The sequence below is a fragment of the Tiliqua scincoides genome, chromosome 5, assembly GCF_035046505.1.
Source record: "Tiliqua scincoides isolate rTilSci1 chromosome 5, rTilSci1.hap2, whole genome shotgun sequence".
NCBI lineage: Eukaryota > Metazoa > Chordata > Lepidosauria > Squamata > Scincidae > Tiliqua > Tiliqua scincoides.
Window position 1 is genome coordinate 111,881,118 of NC_089825.1, and position 23,989 is coordinate 111,905,106.

The 23,989-nt window shown below is 46.5% G+C and overlaps 1 protein-coding gene across 1 annotated transcript in view; it reads left to right on the forward strand.

Annotated features, from left to right (window-relative positions):
- LOC136653183 (uncharacterized) overlaps positions 1-23,989 on the forward strand; it is a 124,895-nt gene that overhangs the window by 34,386 nt on the left and 66,520 nt on the right. The window contains 13 exon segments of the mRNA XM_066630092.1: positions 4,962-5,265; positions 7,873-7,926; positions 11,131-11,466; positions 11,942-12,277; positions 13,552-13,869; positions 14,978-15,295; positions 15,791-16,114; positions 17,440-17,757; positions 18,837-19,181; positions 19,664-19,999; positions 20,405-20,740; positions 21,639-21,974; positions 22,498-22,833. Coding sequence (XP_066486189.1) covers positions 4,962-5,265; positions 7,873-7,926; positions 11,131-11,466; positions 11,942-12,277; positions 13,552-13,869; positions 14,978-15,295; positions 15,791-16,114; positions 17,440-17,757; positions 18,837-19,181; positions 19,664-19,999; positions 20,405-20,740; positions 21,639-21,974; positions 22,498-22,833 — 3,997 coding nt within the window.

The following is a 23,989-nucleotide window of genomic DNA, read 5'->3' on the forward strand; positions in this document are numbered from 1 at the left end:
CATTGACCCAGCGTCTAGCCACTATGAAGAAGAAAAATTCCACGCTAAAAGTGATTAGTGAAAGAATCAAGAATAACTGCTGACATTATATTGTCCCTATGTAAAACTGTAATGCAGCCATAAATGGAATGCTGTGTACAATTCTGTTTGCCCCACCTCAAGAACGAAACTATAGATGTACAAAAGAGGCAACCAAAAGGATTGGAAGCCTAGATCAGTGTTTCTCAACCATTGGTACAGGTACCTCCAGCAGTACTTGAAGTTGTGTCTGGCGGTACTCACACAACCCCTGCAGCCTGGCAGCGAGACCAGGAACACGACACAACAAGCAGTGGTAGGATCAACTTGGTGGGCAGAGCCCCAAAGTGTGCTTTTCTGCACTCGAAAAAGTCCTCCTGTCCTCCCTGAGCCTCTTACTAGTGTTTGTCATGTAGAATCTGGCCTCCCAACCCAGAAGTAATTGGCAATGATGTCATCGTCAGTTACTTCCAGCGGTACATCAAATCGGTGAACCATGTGAAGTGGTACAGTGAAGGACAAATGTTGAGAAACACTGGCATAGATCTGGGGTCTCTAAACTTTTAGGACAGAGGGCCACATCAAATGTTTGGCATGGTGTAGAGGGCTGGAAAAAATAAATAAATTTTAAATATAAAATTTAAATAAATACATTAGAAAGCCTCAGAAAGCTTAAGGCCTTCAGACGGCCCAAAAAGTCACTTCTGGTTTTTCAGGAAAACCAGGAAGTGGTGTTTTTAGGCCTTTCGAGGACATTCTGAGGGGAGGCACATGGTCTTCCTGGCACTTAGAACAGCCTCCAGATGCAGCTGGAGCTCTGGTCACATTCGGTTGAGTGGGCCACAGGCTTGCCGTGGGCCAGATAGAGGCATGTCACGGACTGGGACGGTGTTTGGAGACCCCTGACCTAGATCAACATCCTTATCAGCATTTGGGGCTTTTTTTTAGCTTGCTGAGAAGGTGAGTGAGGCTTATAAAATTCCTCATGCTGGCTTCTCTCACAAACCAGGTCTCATTCAATGAAACTGAGTGGGCGGGCAATTTAGAATGGGCAAAAAGATTTATGCCTTCACACAGCCCATAATTAGTCGGTGGAATTCATTGCCACAAGATGTGGTCATGGACATTAGCTTGGATGGGAGGATTGGGCAAAAACATGGAGGACAGGTCTATCAATGGCTACTAGTCATGATGGCTGTGCACTACCTCCAGGTTAAGCTGTTATTTGCTTCTGAATGAGGAAGAGCAATGGCAGGAGAGAATTCCTCTCCTGCTTGTGGGGTCCCCAAAGGCAGCTGATGGACTACTGTGGAAAACAGAATACTGGACTAGATGGGCCTTTGGCCTGATCCAGCAGTGTTTTTCTTATGCAATTATCTCTCTTACATATGAAATTCACATATTCTTTTGACTTTGAGCAACACTTATGCTTGCTGGGTGCTGTTACTGTATTGTGAAACAAGAGCTGTTGCCCAAGCAAGAGGTCATTGTTGAGAGGCTAAGTGGGGCTATCAACGTTATGTCCTTCGAAATATTCATGGAAGAGCAATAATTTGGAGAACTAGAACTTGCACTTGAAACAAGCAGTGCTGAAAGAGCAAAATAAACTGAGGACGCAGGTTAAAAAAATGCAATACTCATGTTCAAAATGGGAACTGAGACTGCAGTCCAAAGACTGCTGAATACACTGGGATTGTGATGCAGCCTGGTCTTGGGGAGAGCTGCGCAATGCGCACATGATGCTGAAACTGCTGTGCTAATGAATTTTCCCCCCAAGGTTATGGGAATGCTTCCCAAGCAACAACTGCCACTCTTCGGGCTATTTATATTTATCATAGAATCATAGAGTTGGTAGGGACCTAATAGGTCATCAACTCCAATCCCCTACCTGTAGCAAGAAATTCTCCTAGAACATCTCCAACAGCTGCTTGTTGAGCCTCTGCTTGAAGTTCTCTAGTGAGGGAGAATCCACCACCTCCCTTGACAATCTTTTCAACTGCCTAACCACCCTTACCGTCAGGAATTTTTTCCTGATATCCATCCAGAGTCTCTTCTCTTGCAGTTTGTACCTGTTGGATCTAGTTCTTCTTTCAGAGGCAGTTGAGAATAAATTTGTCCCTTCTTCCATATGACAGCCCTTTAGGTATTTGAAGCGAGCTATCATATCCCCTCTCAATCTTCTCCAGGCCGAACATAACAAGTTCCCTCAATCTTTCCTCATACAGCTTGTTCTCCAGCCCTCTGATAATCCTTGTCGCTCTCCTATGAACCTGCTCCAGTTTGGCTGCTTCTTTCTTAAGGTGAGGTGCCCAGAATTGGGCACAGTACTCCAGGTGAGGTCTAACCAATGCAGAGTAAAGTGGAACCACGACTTCTTGTGACTTGGAAACTACGGTTCTACTAATGCAGGCTAAAATTGCATTAGCCTTCTTTGCAGCCACATCACACTGCTGACTCATGTTCATCTTGTGATCCCTCTCACAGCTAGTGCTGCCAAACCAAGTATCTTCCATTTTATACCTTTGGTTTTGTTTTTTTGTTTTTTTTGGCCTAAGTGCAGAACTTTGCATTTGTCCATGTTGAGCTTCATCATTTCAGCCCAGTATTCCATTTTGTCTAGGTCTTCCTGAAGGCTTCTACTGTCTTCTGTTGTGTTTGCTACTCCTCCCAGCTTGGTGTCATCTGCAAATTTGATGAGGCCCCCTTGTATCCATTCATCCAAGTCATTGATGAAGATGTTAAAGAGAACTGGGCCCAAGACAGAGCCCTGGGACACCCCACTCAAAACTGTCTTCCAGGTTGATGCAAAGCCATTGACAAACACCCTTTGGGTATGGCTGTCCAACCAGTTGCAAATTCATCTAATGATTGTATCATCTAGCCCATATTTTACAAATTTGCTGATTAGGATGTCATGTGGGACCTTGTCAAATGCTTTACTGAAGTCAAGGTGGTTTACATCCACAGCATTCCCACCATCCAGTAAACTAGTAACCCAATCAAAAAAGAAGATGAGATTTGTCTGGCAAGATTTATTTTTGTCAAATCCATGTTGGGTTGTATTGATCATTGAACTGTGGTCTAGATGTGCGCAGACTGTGTGTTTTCTAATTTGTTCTAATATCTTCCCTGAGATGGAAGTCAGGCTGACAGGTCTGTTATTTCCTGGGTCTTCTTTTCCCCCCTTTTTAAAGATTGGGACATTAGCCCACTTCCAGTCCAGGGGTACCTAGCCTGGGTACGTAGGAATCAAATATAATTGATCATTGAACTGTGGTCTAGATGTGTGCAGACTGTGTGTTTTCTAATTTGTTCTAATATCTTCCCTGAGATGGAAGTCAGGCTGACAGATCTGTTATTTCCTGGGTCTTCTCCCCCCCCCCTTTTTTTAAAGATTGGGACATTAGCCCGTTTCCAGTCCAGCAGTACCTAGCCTGAGTACCTAGCCTGGGTACCTAGGATTTATCAAATATAATTGACAAAGGCTCTGCAAGTACATCTGAAAGTTTCTTTAGTACTCTAGGATGTAGTTCATCTGATCCAAATGACTTGAATTCATTTATGTCAGTTAAGTGGTTTCTAACTAATTCCCAAACAGTTCCCTATCTGTCCTAATCTGTAGACTTGTGCTGTCCAGGTTTTCATTACCTCTGTGGGGATGGAAGCATATCCCTCCATTAGCCAAGGATCCAGCATTCACATTTGCACAATCTTCCTTCCAAGAGAAGACGGATGCACAGTAGGAGTAGGATTTATCCCATAGAAGAGACTCATGCAAGGGTTTCTATCAGTATTGTTCTTGAGCAAGATTTTGAGATTACTCACCAATATCCCTGGCCACAGGAGTCTTCCCAGATCTTGACTTCTGGATAAAGAATTATCCCATCCTATTGTAATTTCATTCCAGATTGTTCCCCCACATCCAGCTTTATAAAAATTATTTAATTTACTACATTTATAGCCCACTTTTCTCTCCAAGGTGCACCCAAACAGCTTACAAACATTAAAACCATATTTAAAACATTAAGGGAAATCCTAACCAACTTTTCAGCACTGACACAGCTGTGCCAATGGGACATGTGCTGAATCCTGCAGTTGGATGGCAGTCTCCGAGGCCACTTCAAGGTAAGGGAATGTTTGTTTCCTTACCTTGGAGCTGTACTGCCCTTACCTCGCTGCTGGAAAGTTGGTTAGGATTGTGCCCTAAGCTATATATAAATAATAATCTTTATTTACAATTATTAAATATTTTTATTATACAAAAAATTATTATACAATCTGTATAATTATTTACAATAATCTTAAACTTTAAAACAACCTTAAAATCATAATAAAACACAAAACCAGCAACATCAAGAAAAGGCAAAACTTTTAAAATCTAAAATAGTAAAATAAAAGACCCAGATTTAAAAAATATCTTTACGCCCTGCCAGAAAGCCTCTAAGCTCATAAACTGAGAGGGGAAGCTCATAAACTGAGAGGGAGGGAGTTCTATAAAGTTGAAGACACTAATGAGAATGCCATATTTCTTGCTGCTGCCCCTCCCACCTCCATAGGTGAAGATCTATAAAAGGCCTTCTCTGATGACTGGAGGGGATGAGCTGGATTGTACAGAAGAAGCCTGTAATACCCTGACCCTAAGTCATACAGAGTTTAAAGGTTAAAACCAGCATCTTGAATTGGGCCCAGAAATGAATTGGCAAGCAGTGCAATAGCTGGAACAATGACCTAACAGAGTCAAATTGCCTACCTCCAGCCACCCCATTCTGCATTAATGGAAGTTTTGCAACAATTTTCCAAGGCAGCCCCATTTACAGCATGTTACAATAGTCTAATCTTGTTGTCACCATGGCATGAATTGAGTCCAGATGTTCCTGGTCTTTACCGACTAATTGTTCTGAATCCTGGTTTGCGTAGGTGCAACTTCAGGCGCTGCACTTGAGATCAGGTTGGTGAACGGTCCGAATAACTGCAGTGGAAGAGTCGAAGTATTCCATGAAGGGCAGTGGGGCACCGTTTGTGATGATCACTGGGACATCCAGGAAGCCAAAGTCGTATGCCGGCAGGTGGGATGTGAAGCAGCAATAGCAGCCACAAACGAAGCCCGCTTTGGAAGCGGAGCTGGCCGCATCTGGCTAGACGATGTCCAATGCACAGGGACTGAAGTGGCCCTCAGCCAATGTCCAGCAAGATCATGGGGAGTAAATAACTGCAATCACAGAGAAGATGCTGGTGTTGTCTGCTCAGGTGGGTTCATGAATCTGTAGGGATTTAGCATATATCAGATAAATAATATTTCCTATAGTCAATATTCCTTCTGAACTTTATCCCCCTCTTGTCCCTTGCGGGTGCAAGAGGATACAAGTAGATGATAGAACATTCCTTTTAAAATCAAGATAATGCAATCCTAGGCTACTTAAATGGGATTAAGCTCTATGAAACAGCATAGGTAAACATGCATCAGATTGCACTGTAGGGCTGTCGCAGTACTTGCTCTATAAGGAGGTTGGCACAGTGAACTGCTGTGCCAATGCTTCAGGCAAGGCTCGGAACAGAACTAACAGCCCAATCCTGTTGTATAATGCATGTCGCTATTGTGCACGCTGGAACCACCAGTGCAAATAGCTGGAGGCTCTGCAGTCCCTCCAGCAGCTTCCAGAGTGGGTAAGGCAGTGGCAGGGGTGATTCATGGGTGATTTGGGGGAGGATCAGAATTGGGATTGGGAACAGGGAGGCCAGGAGGTGTTTTGAGAGTGGGAGGGGTGGACCTTGATGACACTGGCACATGTCAGATCCTATCCCCCTTTTCCCAGCTCAGTGCACATCCTCCCTGACCTTGAACTTACACCAGCAAAATAGCTGCCATAGGTTCGGGGAGACCTAGGGACAACCAGGTGGCCTACAGACAGGTAAATAAAAGTATTTTTTTATTTTGGCAGCATGGTCACATCATGTAGGATGGTAAGGTAGTATTGGGCCATTAGTTAGAGCAGAGCGGTTCAACTTTCGGCAGGCTGGGGGCCGCGTGACCCCCTGGCTGTGCCAATCTGGAAGTAATTGTCAGTGATATGATGTGTCACCTCCAATTACTTCTGTATTCTGAGCCCACTTATGAAGTGGGAGGAGGCAGTGGGGGGCTGCAGCTGAGCACCAAAAGAGCTTTGTGGGCTGCATGAAACCCATGGGGCCTCCTGTTGGACCACCATGAGTTAGAGAGTAACGCACAGCTTCCCCAGTTTTCAGAAGGGTTGCCAGAGGCCTTAGAAAGAGCAGCATTTACTGGTTAGCAAGTGCACACCCTTTCCTGCTTTTCACATTCCCTTTATTGAACTAGTGTATGAATGGGTAAAACCTTGGTAGTGTGTATCCACTGCTACTATCCCAGACCACTCAGGGGAGGGTGCCTGGGGGGAAAAAAACTTTCTCAGAACTCTGGACCCCAGAGGTTCTTATTAAAAATCATCCCACAGTCGTGTCTGCAAAGCAATGAGATGTGACAACCAATGAATTACCTATGAACATGGACCAGGCAGACCAGGAGTCAAAATATAACTAGTTTATTAAAAGTCACCCTAAACAAAAAGGGATTAAACAAAATGGAAAAAAGAAAGGCAAGTAATGGTTGGACTAGATGAATTATTAGGCCCCTTCCAACTATATGATTCTATGATAATAAAGGTACAGCAGGGTGATGAAAAATGCTTGGTGGGAAGCAGGAAGAAAAGGTTTTCCCCACAAAGGAAGAAATAACCATTAATGATCGTCAGGTGGAGACAAAATGCTTTTGGGTTTCACACCTCACTGGAGACATTGTAAACATACTAGAAAGATTGCAAATAGAAAAAAAATAAGACACCAAAGTCCTTACCACACTCCTACATGACAAAGAATCTCCTGTCCCTTTTGCTCGTATTTGAGCAAGTGGGTGATCCTGTATGAGCTCCCAGGAAATGGGTCACTCAGTTGACTAACATAGAAACACCCCCCCCCTTCCTATGGTCTTGGAAATTTATAATTTGGCTATATTGATGTCATCAGGTTGATTGATTGGAGGACTGGAATCCTCCAGTCCCACCCCTTGGGCCCAGATAGACAGGATAGCTACCAATTGCTAAGTGAAATTTCAGCAGGGAGCTAGCCTACTCAGATGGGAAGACAAGCTGAACAGACATCTAGCATATTGCAAATAGCATTTGCCAAAGAAAGGACAAAGGCTACCTGTAGAAGATATCCCAGCAGCTCAATGGCACAGAAGCAGTTAGGCAGTTAAAAACTATCCAAAAGACAGAAAAAATAGCAAAAAATAAAATAAAATAAGGGGAAGAACCAGGGGGAAATGTAGGGGATCCACACAGCCTTGCATCCCAACTGCAAGTGAGAGTGTCCTCCAGAGCTCACTGCATCCTTGAAGGGTCTCCAAAGATGTTCCTCTTGACCAGTGTGGTGGGTTAGAGGAGCTACCACCACCTGCCACTCATCAAATTATCACTGAAGGGCAGAAATGTCATCCAGGTCAAAGAGTGAGCCAGGACCTTGCAGTGTTCATGGCCACTCCAAGGCCATGACTGTTCTTTATCAGGAGGCAGCAGGGGGTACCTTGGGTGAGTTGGGGCCTAGTAGTGTCCATGGCTACTGTGTCCTTCTTATCAGGAGCAGCATGGTGTCCCATGGGGAAGATTGCATTATTTTAAACCGCTGTGGCCCTGGACCCCCTTGAACTGAGGAGAGCTACAGCTCTGCATAGATAATTTATTAAAGTCAATGCTTTCACAGTCATGTGGGGAGGTCATGTTGCATCATGGACCCCACAGCCTGTAGTTCTTTAATGAGAGTATCTTCTTCTGGTCCTTCCAGGTATCAGCGAGGGTCCCATCAACATTGGTGGCCCAACAGGGTTTCCCCTGACTGGTGAGTATGGGTTGTGGCTGAGGAGGGTGTGGAAAGAGGCCATCCCTGGGGTAAGGGGTGTTTGTGCTCCTGAGGTTGTTCCACTGGTCTCAGCCCCACCACCAAAGGCCTGTTCATGCGCCACCTTCCCCTGGGATGGCTCATGCCCTACAGGGGCTGCCTGCCCTGACAGCCTGCCCTGAGTCTGCCCTTGGCCTAACTAGGGTTGCATCCCTGTCTAGTTTCCCAGGGCCAAGGTCTACCCTGGCCAAGGGAAGGCTGGACCTGTTTATCCTGGCAGTTCACTCCTGTCTGTGTGCCTGCTGAGTGAGTTGAATAGTGACCTCTCTTCTCGGCCACCCAGTCCTATTTGAAGCCAACAACTTGGGCAGAAGGCCCTGCCCCTGCCAGTCCCATCCTGGCCTCAGCCCTCTAATGGGGGCCAGCATGAACAAAAAGCCGGGAGGAGCTATGACCTGCTATCTACTTCTGCTCCCCCTCCCAGCTGTTCGGTGGTCATATTGAACCGCACTCCAGGATCAATCCTGGAAGGAGGTTATCAGTGGCACCATCGCCTCCCATACCCAATTTGTCCTCCCCTGCTCTTCTCCGCTCTCCCTCACCCTGTTTCATTCCCTCTCTGGCCCCATTCCACCCTCCAAACACTCCTTTCACCTTCACTGCTGACTTACCTTCATTGGCAATTGGTAGGTGACCCTCCAGCAGTTATGGGAAGGTGCAGGCCTTCCATCTGGAGCTCCCAGCATGCACTGTGTAGCATGCTGTCAGAGCACCTTTTGAGACAGGTGTTGACTGCTTTATGTCAGTCAGCACCAACAGAGGGGTGCAGCAGCCACAGACCATTCCAATGGAGACCTCCGCCCCGCTTACAAGCGGCACAGAAGACTTCAACGAGGCCTTGGAAGTGGCATGCAATTCCTCCGAAACTGAAGAAGGCATATGCGGTGCCCAAGATCGCTGCTGGAGAGGCAGCGAAGTGCCAGACTGGACCACCCTGATCTCCCCTCCTCCTTTATAGGAGAAGAGTCAAGGGGTGCCCTAGGAAGGCAGTGTAATGGGAGTTGTGACTCATGGCATGCTGCCTCTCTAGGGCTCCCGTTTCCTATCCTCCAGAGGAGATGGGATGGTGCCCGAGAGAGGCAGTGTGCTAGGAATTGCAGTGCTGCCTCCCTAGGGTGCTCTCTCCACTCCTCCGGAGAGGAAACAGGTGCCCTAGAGCATCTGTGCAACTCCCGACGTGCTGCCTCTTTAGGGTAAGAATATAAGAACAGCCCCACTGGATCAGGTCATAGGCCCATCTAGTCCAGCTTCCTGTATCTCACAGCGGCCCACCAAATGCCCCAGGGAGTACACCAGATAACAAGAGACCTCATCCTGGTGCCCTCCCTTGCATCTGGCCTTCTGACATAGCCCATTTCTAAAATCAGGAGGTTGCACATACACATGATGGCTTTGAACAAAGGGTACCCAGCAGTGATCTTGGGTGTCCCTCCTCCATTGGGAGGAGGGGTTTTTTTTTTAAAGGGTCAGAAGCTAGCAGAGCTGCCTGCTTCTTTCCCTTTAAAGAAAAAAGGCAAATGGGCAGCAGGGGGGGCGAGGCTTGAGGAGGTGCCCCTCGGAGGGTTGGCGCTTGGCACATTTGCCCCACTTGCCCCCCTCCAGGTGCGCCACTGGGTACATGTTTGTAAAGCCTAGCACCAGGAAGTCAGACGTTGAGCAGGTAAACTATGAAACAGAGGAAGACTTCAAGGAAATCTTCAAAGGATCTTCAAGGAAAGCCTTAAACAGACTTTTGGCACAATTCTAATAGGACCTTATGCTGCAAGCAATGAAAGTTCTAGCAGAGTAATGTCCTTTAGAGTTGTCAAAAATATGACACACCATGTAGCATGGCCTGGTTACTGCTGCAGACAACAAGTGTCTGGGTCCACGTGGAATGGGGAGGAGACTGGGGCGGGGAGAAGGATGGACTGAGACCATGAAGGGGGCGATATTGGTGGCAGCAGCACTACCGATATTCTGTCCTATTCCTGGATTCAGGCATCCACCTTCCTGGGTCCACTTGGACTTGCACCAGCTATACAGCTGGCTCAGATAGACCCAGCAGGGCGACCAGGGCTTACTCCTGGGCAGAGGCACAAATTTTCACTTACCTCCATGAGGCCTTTAATGCTTGAAACTCCTCCACGGAATGCAGCACGTGCCCTGTAGATGCTGCTGCATTGCTGCACAGGGAATTGGGTAGGATCTGGCTGTGCATTATAGGAATCAGTTTTAAAGGTGATGCATGGCCCTATTCTGCCTTCCTCCATTAATGACGATGCAGCCATGATGTTAAACCTGAGGAGATAAAAAGAATGGGGAGTGGGATTGGAAAGAGGGGATAGAGTCTTGGCACACACTGGTGCTGCCTGGACCCACTCCAACACTCTCTGCCCCCTGTTTGTATAAAGAAGACTTATCAAGCTGCAAACCTGATCCTTCCTGGATCCTTCCACATCGCCCAGAACAGGCTGGCATACCAGTGGTGAGTCAGCTGATGTCCTGGGCAGGAAACCTCTGTTGCACCTGAAAGTCATTTCAGCTTGTTTGTCCCCATTTCTGAAATTTGGTCACCCTAGGTGCAACGCTGGAACCAGAAAGTGCAATGCAGATTGGGCTGGTGAACGGTTCAAGTAACTGCAGTGGGAGAGTGGAAGTGTTCCATAAAGGCCACTGAGGCACCATATATGATGACAACTAGGATATCAAAGAGGCCAGAGTTGTATGCCAGCAGATGGGTTGCGGAGAAGCAAGATTAGCTGTGGCCCGAGCTGCCTTTGGCAGAGGAACTGGCCCCATCTGGCTGGATGATGTGCTATGCAAGGGGACAGAATCAGCCCTCAATCAATGTCCAGCTGGATCATGTCCAGCAACCCCATTTTGATCTTCCTAGATGCAGGCATATACATGTAAAATATAGAACCTTTATTTCAGAATACACCTGTACGCAGTAACTATGGCTATATTTCTTAGCCAGGCCAAAGATGAAAACTTGGTTTTTGTGGGGAGTGCCACACCATCCAGAACAAGTTCGCACAGCGGCAGTGAGCCAGAAGGTCTCCTGAACGGGAAACCTGTGTTACATTTGAATGTCATTTCAGCTTATTGCCTTCATCCAATCTTTCACTTGGTGATCAATTTTTGGAAATTTGGATATCCTAGGTGTGATGTCAGAACCAGAAACTGCAGCACCAATCAGGCTGGTAAATGGTTCAAGTAACTGCAGTGGGAGAGTTGAAGTATTCCATAATGGCCAATGGGGCACCATCTGTGATGACAACTGGAACATCAAGAATGCCAAAGTTGTATGCCAGCAGATGGGTTGTGGAGATGCAAGAGCAGCCCTACCTGGATCTTCCTTTGGCAGAGGAACTGGCCCCATCTGGCTGGATGATGTGCTATGCAAGGGAACAGAATTAACCCTCAGTCAATGTCCAGCAAGAGCTTGGGGAGCACATAATTGTAATCATGGAGAAGATGCTGGTGTTCGCTGCTCAGGTAGGTTCTCAGAGGCTGGTTGAGATTACTTCACAAGACAAATATCCTGTGTTCAGTTATTCTTTAGAAATCCATCCCATGCTTGTTGTTATAGGGGATGCAACCGAATGAAAAGGTGAACATTTATTTATGTAAACAATATTGCTAATAATTAAGTCTGCGTTTCACAGTGACTAATGACTGTGCTTCCTCTCTTGATGGGCGTGTGTGGAAGCAAAGACTTATCACCTATCTTGGAGCCCTTGCTTAACTAGTTTAGAACTGCAAGGTCCAAGAACTGGCTCTGACAAACTCTGGAGGTGGTGATCAAGAATTAAACAGAAACTCTTTGCTAGCAGTCGACAAACACCTTGGCACAGAATCCATGCATATTTGAATAGGCAAAACTCTACCTTCTCTCCATTTCATTTAAATGTATTTCCATGTATTCAACAATTTGCACAATGACACAATTTCTGCAATTGGATTTATCTAGATGGAACTTCAGAGTCAGACCCTGCACTTGAGATCAGGCTGGTGAATGGCCCAAATAACTGCAGTGGGAGAGTTGAGCTGTTTCACAATGGACAATGGGGCACTGTTTGTGATGATAAATGGGATATCATGGATGCCAGAGTTGTATGCCAGCAGATGGGTTGTGGAGCAGCAAAAGCAGCCCCTGTTGGAGCCCACTTTGGAAGAGGAGCTGGTCGCATCTGGCGAGATGATGTCCAGTGCACAGGGACAGAATCAGAGATTGGTCAATGCCCAGGAAGTCCTTGGGGAGCAAATAACTGCAATCATGGAGAAGATGCTGGTGCCGTCTGCTCAGGTAGGTTGACAAAGTTGATATAGAAGTTGATTGACACCCCTTCATTTAATCTATCCCTACAGTCCATATTTCTTCTGAACCTTCCTCTCCCATGGGGCCCTACCAATACACAATTATGCCAGCCAAAGATGGAACATTCTTTTCTCAAAATGTGGGCCTGCACTTCATTGTACTTTTACCATTGGTGAGGTGGTGGAATCTGATCTGCAGAGTTGTGCTGATTTTCCACTTGGCATTTTTAACAAAATGAGATTGTTCTGCTGAGGTCATTGCATCATTGAGAGATATCTATGGAGGTGCCCAATAATGAGTGTGAACAGCCGGAGGAGCCATCACCAATATCATCCAATTTAACCACTGGATGGCGGGCTATATCCTGTGAAGGATGCATTAAACCAGTGGTTTTCAAACTAGGGTGTCACGATGCCCAGCCTGAAGGCCCTGGCCTCTGCCCCCTTAGGGGGTGGGGGGCAGGGAGGAGGCAGCGATGTGATCCCCAAGATCACGTTGCTAAGGGGGGCTGCAGGGATTGGGATTTACTCACCATCCCCTTCAGCAGCTTTCCTGGGTTGCGGGGATCCCTGCCCAAGCATCTGCAGGCTGCCCAGCTCGTCAGAAGTGAAAGTGGAGTGAACACACTCCACTTATGGTTTTGTCGGGGTGGAGCGTGATCGCTCCACTTCAACTTGTGAAAACCTGGGGAGCCCTGCCGATGCTCACACAGGGCTCCCCGCACCCCGGGAAGTTTGCTGCAGGGACTGGTGAGTACATCCCAGTCCCTGCAGCACCCCATTAGCTCTTCCCCCTCCCCCCACCAAGACTTACTGCAATTCAGACTCTCCCTGAGAGTTTGAAAACCGCTGCATTAAACTGATCAGCTCCCTTGAACCTTCTGTTATGGTACAATTGGTGGTGAAAATTAGTCAAGAGACTAGCACTTTCATTTTGTCACCAGGACTTCATCTACATAGGAGAAAATCATTTACAAGCACTTCCAGCATCACTGGACAACTAGAGGGGCTGTTCCCAGGGCTTGGTGGACAGTATGGGAGGATGCAGTGTTATGCTTCGAGTGTGTGTCTGCGTGTGGGGGGGGGGGGGAATGAGCTTGAGCGCACAGGACATTCTCTTAGAAAACCACCTGACCAAAGAAAGTTCTATCTTATCTAAATTTCCTTCCAGATTGTTCTTCCATGTGTAGCTGCTTACTGACTAACCAGTTGTTTTTTGTTTTTTTTTAATTCTTTTTTACATAGGTGCAGCTTCAGAGTCAGACACCATGCTTGAAATCAGACTAGTGAACAGTTCAAGTAACTGCAGTGGGAGAGTTGAGTTGTTCCATAATGGCCAGTGGGGCACCGTGTGTGATGATAAATGGGATCTGCAGGACGCCAGTGTTGTTTGCCGGGAGATGGGTTGTGGAACAGCAACAGCAGCCCTGTCTGGAGCACAATTTGGAAGAGGAACTGGTCCCATCTGGCGGGATGATGTTCAATGCACAGGGACAGAATCTGCTCTCAGTCTATGTCCAGCAAAATCTTGGGGAGCAAATGACTGCAATCACGGAGAAGATGCTGGCGTTGTCTGCTCAGGTACATATTGAATCTCTAGAGGCTGATTGACAGTACGTCACCAGATAAATGTCTTATGTTCAGTTATTCCTTTGAACCTCCTCCCACGCATTCACTAGGGCAGTGCTACAGTGTGATTTTTTTTTGGAATAGTTGCTGACTGGCAAGCCATTGGCTGCATGCTGTCGCTCCTGCCCCTTCTGGCTTCCAGCTTCTCAACGTCCCCCGAGGTTTGCTGGCAGACCTGGACACATGTCAAGCCTCTGGATAGTCTGTTCAGAATAGCCATTGTAGCAGATTTGCCTATTTCCACCCCCCCCCCCCCAAATGTACCATGGACCAGTTCTCTATATTACTGCTCCGAGGCACGTGGGGGGAAAATTGCTGGTCTGCTACAACACATTCTTTGAAAAGCAAGGATGTAAGAAGATAGAAGGAAAGGATGGAACAATCCTTTCTGTAAAAGGTAACACTAACCATTAAGCCTCGATTGGACACAGGAACTTTGCCTGTGCTTGCTCTGTGGATGGGTGTGTGTTGAAGTTGTTCTATACCAGTGGTTCTCAAACCAGTGGGTTGTGACCCACTAGTTCATGTAAAGCTTCCCCGTCCCTTTAAGGGGAGGGGGAAGGGGAGGGAGGAAGTTACACAATCCCTAGGATCACGTTGCTAAGGGGGGCAAAGGGATCCTGGGGTACGTTAAGCATCTAGACACAACAGGGAGATAGACTGGATATATGAGACCGGGGACCAATCCTTTCCAACTTTCTAGCACTGATGCAGCCATGCCAATGTGGTTTGCACTGCATCCTGAGGAGGGAGGCCAGTCACAGAGGCCCACTTAAGTTGGGGGAATGTTTGTTCCTTTACCTTGGGACTGCATTGCACCTGCATTGGTGCTGAAAGGTTGGTTAGGACTGGGCCCCAACAAAGTTGAAAACCTGGTTTTTCCTGGGGAGTACCACACCACCCAGAACATGTTCACACATCAGCAGTGAGCCAGAAGGCCTTCTGACCAGGAAACCTCTGTTAAATTTGATGTCATTTCAGCTTATTGCCTTCATCCAATATTTCACTTGCTGATCAATTTTTGGAAATTTAGATACCTTAGGTGTGATGTCAGAACCAGAAACTGCAGCACCAATCAGGCTGGTAAATGGTTCAAGTAACTGCAGTGGGAGAATTGAAGTATTCCATAATGGCCAATGGGGTACCATCTGTGATGACAACTGGAACATCAAGAATGCCAAAGTTGTATGCCAGCAGATGGGTTGTGGAGATGCAAGAGCAGCCCTACCTGGATCTTCCTTTGGCAGAGGAACTGGCCCCATCTGGCTGGATGATGTGCTATGCAAGGGAACAGAATTAGCCCTCAGTCAATGTCCAGCAAGAGCTTGGGGAGCACATAATTGTAATCATGGAGAAGATGCTGGTGTTCGCTGCTCAGGTAGGTTCTCAGATTACCAGAGGCTGGTTGAGATTCCTTCACAAGACAAATATCCTATGTTCAGTTATTCTTTAGAAATCCATCCCATGCTTGTTGTTATAGGGGATGCAACCGAATGAAAAGGTGAACATTTATTTATGTAAACAATATTGCTAACAATTAAGTCTGCATTTCACAATGACAAATGACTGTGCTTCCTCTCTTGATGGGCGTGTGTGGAAGCAAAGACTTACCACCTGTTTTGGAGCCCTTGCTTAACTAGTTTAGAACTGCAAGGTCCAAGAACTGGCTCTGACAAACTCTGGAGGTGGTGATCAAGAATTAAACAGAAACTCTTTGCTAGCAGTCGACAAACACCTTGGCACAGAATCCATGCATATTTGAATAGGCAAAACTCTACCTTCTCTCCATTTCATTTAAATGTATTTCCATGTATTCAACAATTTGCACAATGACACAATTTCTGCAATTGGATTTATCTAGATGGAACTTCAGAGTCAGACCCTGCACTTGAGATCAGGCTGGTGAATGGCCCAAATAACTGCAGTGGGAGAGTTGAGCTGTTTCACAATGGACAATGGGGCACTGTTTGTGATGATAAATGGGATATCATGGATGCCAGAGTTGTATGCCAGCAGATGGGTTGTGGAGCAGCAAAAGCAGCCCCTGTTGGAGCCCACTTTGGAAGAGGAGCTGGTCAGATCTGGCGAGATGATGTCCAGTGCACAGGGACAGAATCAGAGATTGGTCAATGCCCAGGAAGTCCTTGGGGAGCAAATAACTGCAATCATGGAGAAGATGCTGGTGTCGTCTGCTCAGGTAGGTTGACAAAGTTGATATAAAAGTTGATTGACATCCCTTCATTTAATCTATTCCTACAGTCCATATTTCTTCTGAACCTTCCTCTCCCATGGGGCCCTACCAATACACAATTATGCCAGCCAAAGATGGAACATTCCTTTCTCAAAATGTGGGCCTGCACTTCATTGTACTTTTACCATTGGTGAGGTGGTGGAATCTGATCTGCAGAGTTGTGCTGCTTTTCCACTTGGCATTTTTAACAAAATGAGATTGTTCTGCTGAGGTCATTGCATCATTGAGAGATATCTATGGAGGTGCCCAATAATGAGTGTGAACAGCCGGAGGAGCCATCACCAATATCATCCAATTTAACCACTGGATGGCGGGCTATATCCTGTGAAGGATGCATTAAACCAGTGGTTTTCAAACTGGGGTGTCATGACGCCCAGCCTGAAGGCCCTGGCCTCTGCCCCCTTAAGGGGTGGGGGGCAGGGAGGAGGCAGCGATGTAATCCCCAGTATTGAGTCTCCAAAAAGGGGCTGCAGGGATTGGGATGTACTCACCAGCCCCTTCAGCAGCCTTCCCAGGGTGCGGGGAGCCCTGCGCACGCATTCTGCAGGGCTCCCCAGCTCGTCAGAAGGGAAAGTGGAGCCAACACACTGCACTTCTGGTTTTACTGGGGTGGAGCGTGATTGCTCCACTTTCACTTTTGAAAGCCTGGGAGCCCTGCCGATGCTCACACAGGGCTCCCCGCACCCCAGGAAAGCTGCTGCAGGGACTGGTGAGTACATCCCAGTTCCTGCAGCCCCCCCCCTTAGCCCTTAGCCCTTCCCCCCACCCCCACCAAGACTCTGGTTCAGACTCTACCCGAGAGTTTGAAGACTGCTGCATTAAACTGATCAGCTCCCTTGAATCATCTGTTATGGTACAACTGGTGGTGAAAATTAGTCAAGAGACTAGCACTTTCATTTTGTCACCAGGACCTCATCTACATAGGAGAAAATCATTTACAAGCACTTCCAGCATCACTGGACAGCTAGAGGGGCTGTTCCCAGGGCTTGGTGGGCAGGATGATAGGATGCACTGTTATGCTTCAAGTGTGTGCTGGGGGGGGGGGATTTTAGCACACAGGACATTCTCTGTGTACCTGTAATTCCTACCTGTCTGCTAGGGCCAGAATAATATAACAGCAGAAAATTAGTAAACCACCTGACCAAAGAAAGTCCTAATTTATCTAAATTCCATTCCAAATTGTTCTTCCATGTGTAGCTGCTTACTGACTAACCAGTTGTTTTTTGTTTTTTTTTTAATTCTTTTTTACATAGGTGCAGCTTCAGAGTCAGACACCATGCTTGAAATCAGACTAGTGAACAGTTCAAGTAACTGTAGTGGGAGAGTTGAGTTGTTCCATAATGGCCAGTGGGGCACCGTGTGTGATGATAAATGGGATCTGCAGGATGCCAGTGTTGTTTGCCGGGAGATGGGTTGTGGAACAGCAACAGCAGCCCCAGCTAGAGCCCACTTTGGAAGAGGAACTGGTCCCATCTGGAGGGATGAGGTTCAATGCACAGGGACAGAATCTGCTCTCAGTCTATGTCCAGCAAAATCTTGGGGAGCAAATGACTGCAATCACGGAGAAGATGCTGGCGTTGTCTGCTTAGGTAGATATTGAATCTCTAGAGGCTGACTGACATTACATCACCAGATAAATGTCCAATGTTCAGTTACTCCTTTGAACCTCCTCCCACGCATTCACTAGGGCAGTGCTACAGTGTGATTTTTTTTTGGAAGAGTTGCTGACTGGCAAGCCATTGGCTGCATGCTGTCGCTCCTGCCCCTTCTGGCTTCCAGCTTCTCAACGTCCCCCGAGGCTTGCTGGCAGACCTGGACACATGTCAAGCCTCTGGACAGTGTGTTCAAAATATCCATTGTAGCAGATTTGCCTATTTCCACCCCCCCCCCCAAATGTACCATGGACCAGTTCTCTATATTACTGCTCCAAGGCACATGGAGGGAAAATTGCTGGTCTGCTACAACACATTCTTTGAGAAGCGAGGATCTAAGAAGATAGAAGGAAAGGATGGAACAATCCTTTCTGTAAAAGGTAACACTAACCATTAAGCCTCGATTGGACACAGGAACTTTGCCTGTGCTTGCTCTGTGGATGGGTGTGTGTTGAAGTTGTTCTACACCAGTGGTTCTCAAACCAGTGGGTTGTGACCCACTAGTTCATGTAAAGCTTCCCCGTCCCTTTAAGGGGAGGGGGAAGGGGAGGGAGGAAGTTACACAATCCCTAGGATCACGTTGCTAAGGGGGGCAAAGGGATCCTGGGGTACGTTAAGCATCTAGACACAACAGGGAGATAGACTGGATATATGAGACCGGGGACCAATCCTTTCCAACTTTCTAGCACTGATGCAGCCATGCCAATGTGGTTTGCACTGCATCCTGAGGAGGGAGGCCAGTCACAGAGGCCCACTTAAGTTGGGGGAATGTTTGTTCCTTTACCTTGGGACTGCATTGCACCTGCATTGGTGCTGAAAGGTTGGTTAGGACTGGGCCCCAACAAAGTTGAAAACCTGGTTTTTCCTGGGGAGTACCACACCACCCAGAACATGTTCACACATCAGCAGTGAGCCAGAAGGCCTTCTGACCAGGAAACCTCTGTTAAATTTGATGTCATTTCAGCTTATTGCCTTCATCCAATATTTCACTTGCTGATCAATTTTTGGAAATTTAGATACCTTAGGTGTGATGTCAGAACCAGAAACTGCAGCACCAATCAGGCTGGTAAATGGTTCAAGTAACTGCAGTGGGAGAATTGAAGTATTCCATAATGGCCAATGGGGTACCATCTGTGATGACAACTGGAACATCAAGAATGCCAAAGTTGTATGCCAGCAGATGGGTTGTGGAGATGCAAGAGCAGCCCTACCTGGATCTTCCTTTGGCAGAGGAACTGGCCCCATCTGGCTGGATGATGTGCTATGCAAGGGGACAGAATTAGCCCTCAGTCAATGTCCAGCAAGAGCTTGGGGAGCACATAATTGTAATCATGGAGAAGATGCTGGTGTTCGCTGCTCAGGTAGGTTCTCAGATTACCAGAGGCTGGCTGAGATTCCTTCACAAGACAAATATCTATGTTCAGTTATTCTGTAGAAATCCATCCCATGCTTGTTATTATAGGGGATGCAACCGAATAAAAAGGTGAACATTTATTTATGTAAACAATATTGCTAACAATTAAGTCTGCATTTCACAATGACAAATGACTGTGCTTCCTCTCTTGATGGGTGTGTGTGGAAGCAAAGACTTACCACCTATTTTGGAGCCCTTGCTTAACTAGTTTAGAATTGCAAGGTCCAAGAACTGGCTCTGACAAACTCTGGAGGTGGTGATCAAGAATTAAACAGAAACTCTTTGCTAGCAGTCGACAAACACCTTGGCACAGAATCCATGCATATTTGAATAGGCAAAACTCTACCTTCTCTCCGTTTCATTTAAACATATTTCCAGGTATTCAACAATTTGCACAATGACACAATTTCTGCCATTTGGTTTACCTAGATGGAACTTCAGAGCCAGACCCTGCACTTGAGATCAGGCTGGTGAATGGTCCAAATAACTGCAGTGGGAGAGTTGAGCTGTTTCACAATGGACAGTGGGGCACTGTTTGTGATGATAAATGGGATATCACGGATGCCAGAGTTGTATGCCAGCAGATGGGTTGTGGAGCAGCAAAAGCAGCCCCTGTTGGAGCCCACTTTGGAAGAGGAGCTGGTCAGATCTGGCGAGATGATGTCCAGTGCACAGGGACAGAATCAGAGATTGGTCAATGCCCAGGAAGTCCTTGGGGAGCAAATAACTGCAATCATGGAGAAGATGCTGGTGTCGTCTGCTCAGGTAGGTTGACAAAGTTGATATAAAAGTTGATTGACACCCCTTCATTTAATCTATTCCTACAGTCCATATTTCTTCTGAACCTTCCTCTCCCATGGGGCCCTACCAATACACAATTATGCCAGCCAAAGATGGAACATTCTTTTCTCAAAATGTGGGCCTGCACTTCATTGTACTTTTATCATTGGTGGGGTGGTGGACAGAACATTCTCTGTGTACCTGTAATTCCTACCTGTCTGCTAGGGCCAGAATAATATAACAGCAGAAAATTAGTAAACCACCTGACCAAAGAAAGTCCTAATTTATCTAAATTCCATTCCAAATTGTTCTTCCATGTGTAGCTGCTTACTGACTAACCAGTTGTTGTTTTTTTTGTTTTGTTTTGTTTTTAAATTCCTGTTTACATAGGTGCAGCTTCAGAGTCAGACACCATGCTTGAAATCAGACTAGTGAACAGTTCAAGTAACTGTAGTGGGAGAGTTGAGTTGTTCCATAATGGCCAGTGGGGCACCGTGTGTGATGATAAATGGGATCTGCAGGATGCCAGTGTTGTGTGCCGGGAGATGGGTTGTGGAACAGCAACAGCAGCCCCAGCTAGAGCCCACTTTGGAAGAGGAACTGGTCCCATCTGGAGGGATGAGGTTCAATGCACAGGGACAGAATCTGCTCTCAGTCTGTGTCCAGCAAGACCTTGGGGAGCAAATGACTGCAATCATGGAGAAGATGCTGGTGTTGTCTGCTCAGGTAGGATCTTGAATTACTAGAGGCTGACTGGGGTTTCTTCACCAGATAAATATCCTATGTTCAGTTATTCTTCAGAAATATTTTCTCATGCTTGTTCTGTAGGAGTCACTGTATCATTGAGGTTTCTCTTTGGCAGCTCCTACTGGCCAATGTATAGCATTAAAGGAATCACTGCCCTACAACATGAATATGATTGGTTTGGACAGGTTTGGCCCAGATAAACACTCTTTTACTGCCAGGGTCCCTTGTAAGGCTGCCCAGCCCCAATGACCCTCAGAACCTCTCTTTATTGTGGCACTAGTGGGATAGGTTAGCCGAGAAAACACACCTGCTCTCTGGCCAGTAACCATCTACTTATGAAAACATCCTTTATTGGCTGAGCTTCATTTGACATCTGGGTTCCTGTTCCTATTGGACAATGCCAATTGTGGGAGGAGACATGTCCACCCATCACATGGTACTGTTATGCTTGGAGTGTAAGTGTGGAAGCTCAACGCATTAAAGGTGGCCCAGTGCCAGTCTAGGTTCTGCACACTATTCTTACATTGATGGCATTACACAATGTTTCAGCACTGAGATGCTCCTTTTCCGAGTCACTGCCAAGCATGAACTCTGTGCAACAGAAGGTGGCAGAAAATGCAAGAGCCCTGATTTAGAAGTTGTGAGCAACAAGTCCTAGGTTATAGTCATCAATTAGATATTTTGGAGCAAAGCAGGACCCAGAAGACCTCCCAGTTTGCAGGCCTTATTCTTCAAGTTTACTACAGCTATTTGCAGAACAGGTTGAGTCAGTAGACCTCCCAAACTGAAAACTCTGCTGTGTCTGAATTATTTCAGCTCTTTTGCTTTCATCCAATCCTTCACTTGCTAGCAACTTGCTGAAATTTGGTCACCCTAGGTGCAACACTGGTACCAGAAAGTGCAGTGCAGATCAGGCTGGTGAACAGTTCAAGTAACTGCAGTGGAAGAGTGGAAGTGTTCCATAATGGCCAATGGGGCACCATATGTGATGATAACTGGGATATCAATGAGGCCAGAGTTGTATGCCTGCAGATGGGATGTGGAACAGCAATAGCTGCCCCAGGTGGAGCTCGCTTTGGAAGTGGATTTGGCCCAATCTGGCTGGATGATGTCCACTGCACAGGAACAGAATCAGACTTCAGCCAATGTCCAGCCAGATCTTGGGGAATACATAACTGCAATCATAGAGAAGATGCTGCTGTTATCTGCTCAGGTGAGTTCATGAATTAGGAGAACTAAATCATTTAGTACTCAATCGTACTAAAGGCTGATTGAGATCCCTTCACCACATAAATTTCCAATGTTCGGTTATTCTTCAGAAATCAATTCCATGATTGTTGTAGGGGATACAAGAGGAGAAAATGAAAAGGTGAAACAATTCTTTCTGTAAACAATAGAGCTAATGGTTAAATCTGCATTTCACAATCTCAAATTTCTGTGCTTCCACTGTGGATGGGTGTCTGCAGAGGTTCACTGACTGAACTTTACCACTTATCTTGGAGCCCTGGCTTAACTGGTTTACTCCTGCAAGGTCCAAGAATGCCTCCAACACACTCTGGAGCAGTGATGAAAAGTTAAATAGAACCTCTTTCCTGGAAGCAGGCTAGCACCTCGGCACTGAGTTCATACATTTCTGAATAGGGGAAACTCAACATTCTTCCCTTTTCATGTAAACTTGTTTTCCAATATTCAACAATTTGCACAGTGATACACTTTCTGAAATTTGATTTACCTAGATGGAACTTCAGAGTCAGACGCTGCATTTCAGATCAGGCTGGTGAACAGTCCAAGTAACTGCAGTGGGAGAGTTGAAGTGTTACATAATGGCCAGTGGGGCACCATTTGTGATGGAAACTGGGATATCAAGGATGCCAGAACTGTATGTCAGCAGCTGGGCTGTGGAGAACCAAGATCAGCCCCAATTGGAGCCCACTTTGGAAGAGGGTCTGGTCCTGTCTGGCTGGATGATGTCCAATGCACGGGAACAGAATTAGCCCTTAGTGAATGCCCAGCAAAACCTTGGGGATCAAATAACTGCAATCATGGAAAAGATGCTGGTGTTGTCTGCTCTGGTAGGTTCATGAATGTAAAGAGGGTGACTGACACTTTGACAGATATGTTTGCTATGGTAAATTATTCCCCAGAAACTTCATCATGTGGGGCATTGTTGATGCAGTAGGATACAAAAATGGATGGAACTTTTGTTTCTGAAAATGGTAGAGCTAACCTTTATACCTGCATTTCACATTGGGCCCATCACAATGCATATTGTGTTTACATGTGAGTGTCCATGTGCACATATGTGTGTGTGTGTGTGTGTGTGTGTGTGTGTGTGTGTGTGTGTGGATGGTATGCTCTCCCTTTATCCCATATCTCTCAGCCCAGAAGCTGATTTCAAACTGGTGTGTGAGAGCAAGAGAGAGGAGAGACATTTGGGTCCAGGAGGCATTCGTGGGGGTGGATGGAGGGAGACTTAATTTTCATTTTCTGGGCTGCACAACACTGGGACACAAAGAGGAATGAGAAGTCAGGGTAGCCAAGATAGATTGGAACTGGCTTCCTTGTCCAACTCAGAAGGAGCAAACCATCCACTGGCCGAATAGATTGCCATATATATTTTTTTTTCAGTGTGCAAGGGAGGAGAGAAGGAGGAGCCTAATTGCAGAGAGGGGTTCTTGCTGTCTGGATACAAGCTCAGGGAGGGGGCAAAGCCTAGGGAATGAGTGAAGACAAATTGAGAATGAATGAATGTGCATTCTCCTTCACTACTATCCTCCACAGTCACCTTTAAGGAAGCCTCATTGACAGCAATGAGACAGCCCAATCTTATGCTTGTCTACTCAGAAGTATGTCTCACTGAATTCAATGGGACTTGCTCCCAGGTAACTATGCATCCTCCACAGTCACCTTTAAGGAAGCCTCATTGACAGCAATGAGACAGCCCAATCTTATGCTTGTCTACTCAGAAGTATGTCTCATTGAATTCAATGGGACTTGCTCCCAGGTAACTATGCATAGGGTTGCACCCTTAGCCTGCAATCCTAAACACACTTTTCTGGGAGTAAATCCCATTGAACATACTGGGGCTTACTTCTGAGTAGACATGGATAGGCTTGTGTTCGCCAGACTTCTAAGTACAGCTGCAAAAGATTGGGTTGTAAGCGTGCCAACTACTGCAGGCAGCGCACTCACCTGCCCGCCAGCCCACTGCTTCTGTCCCTTCACTTG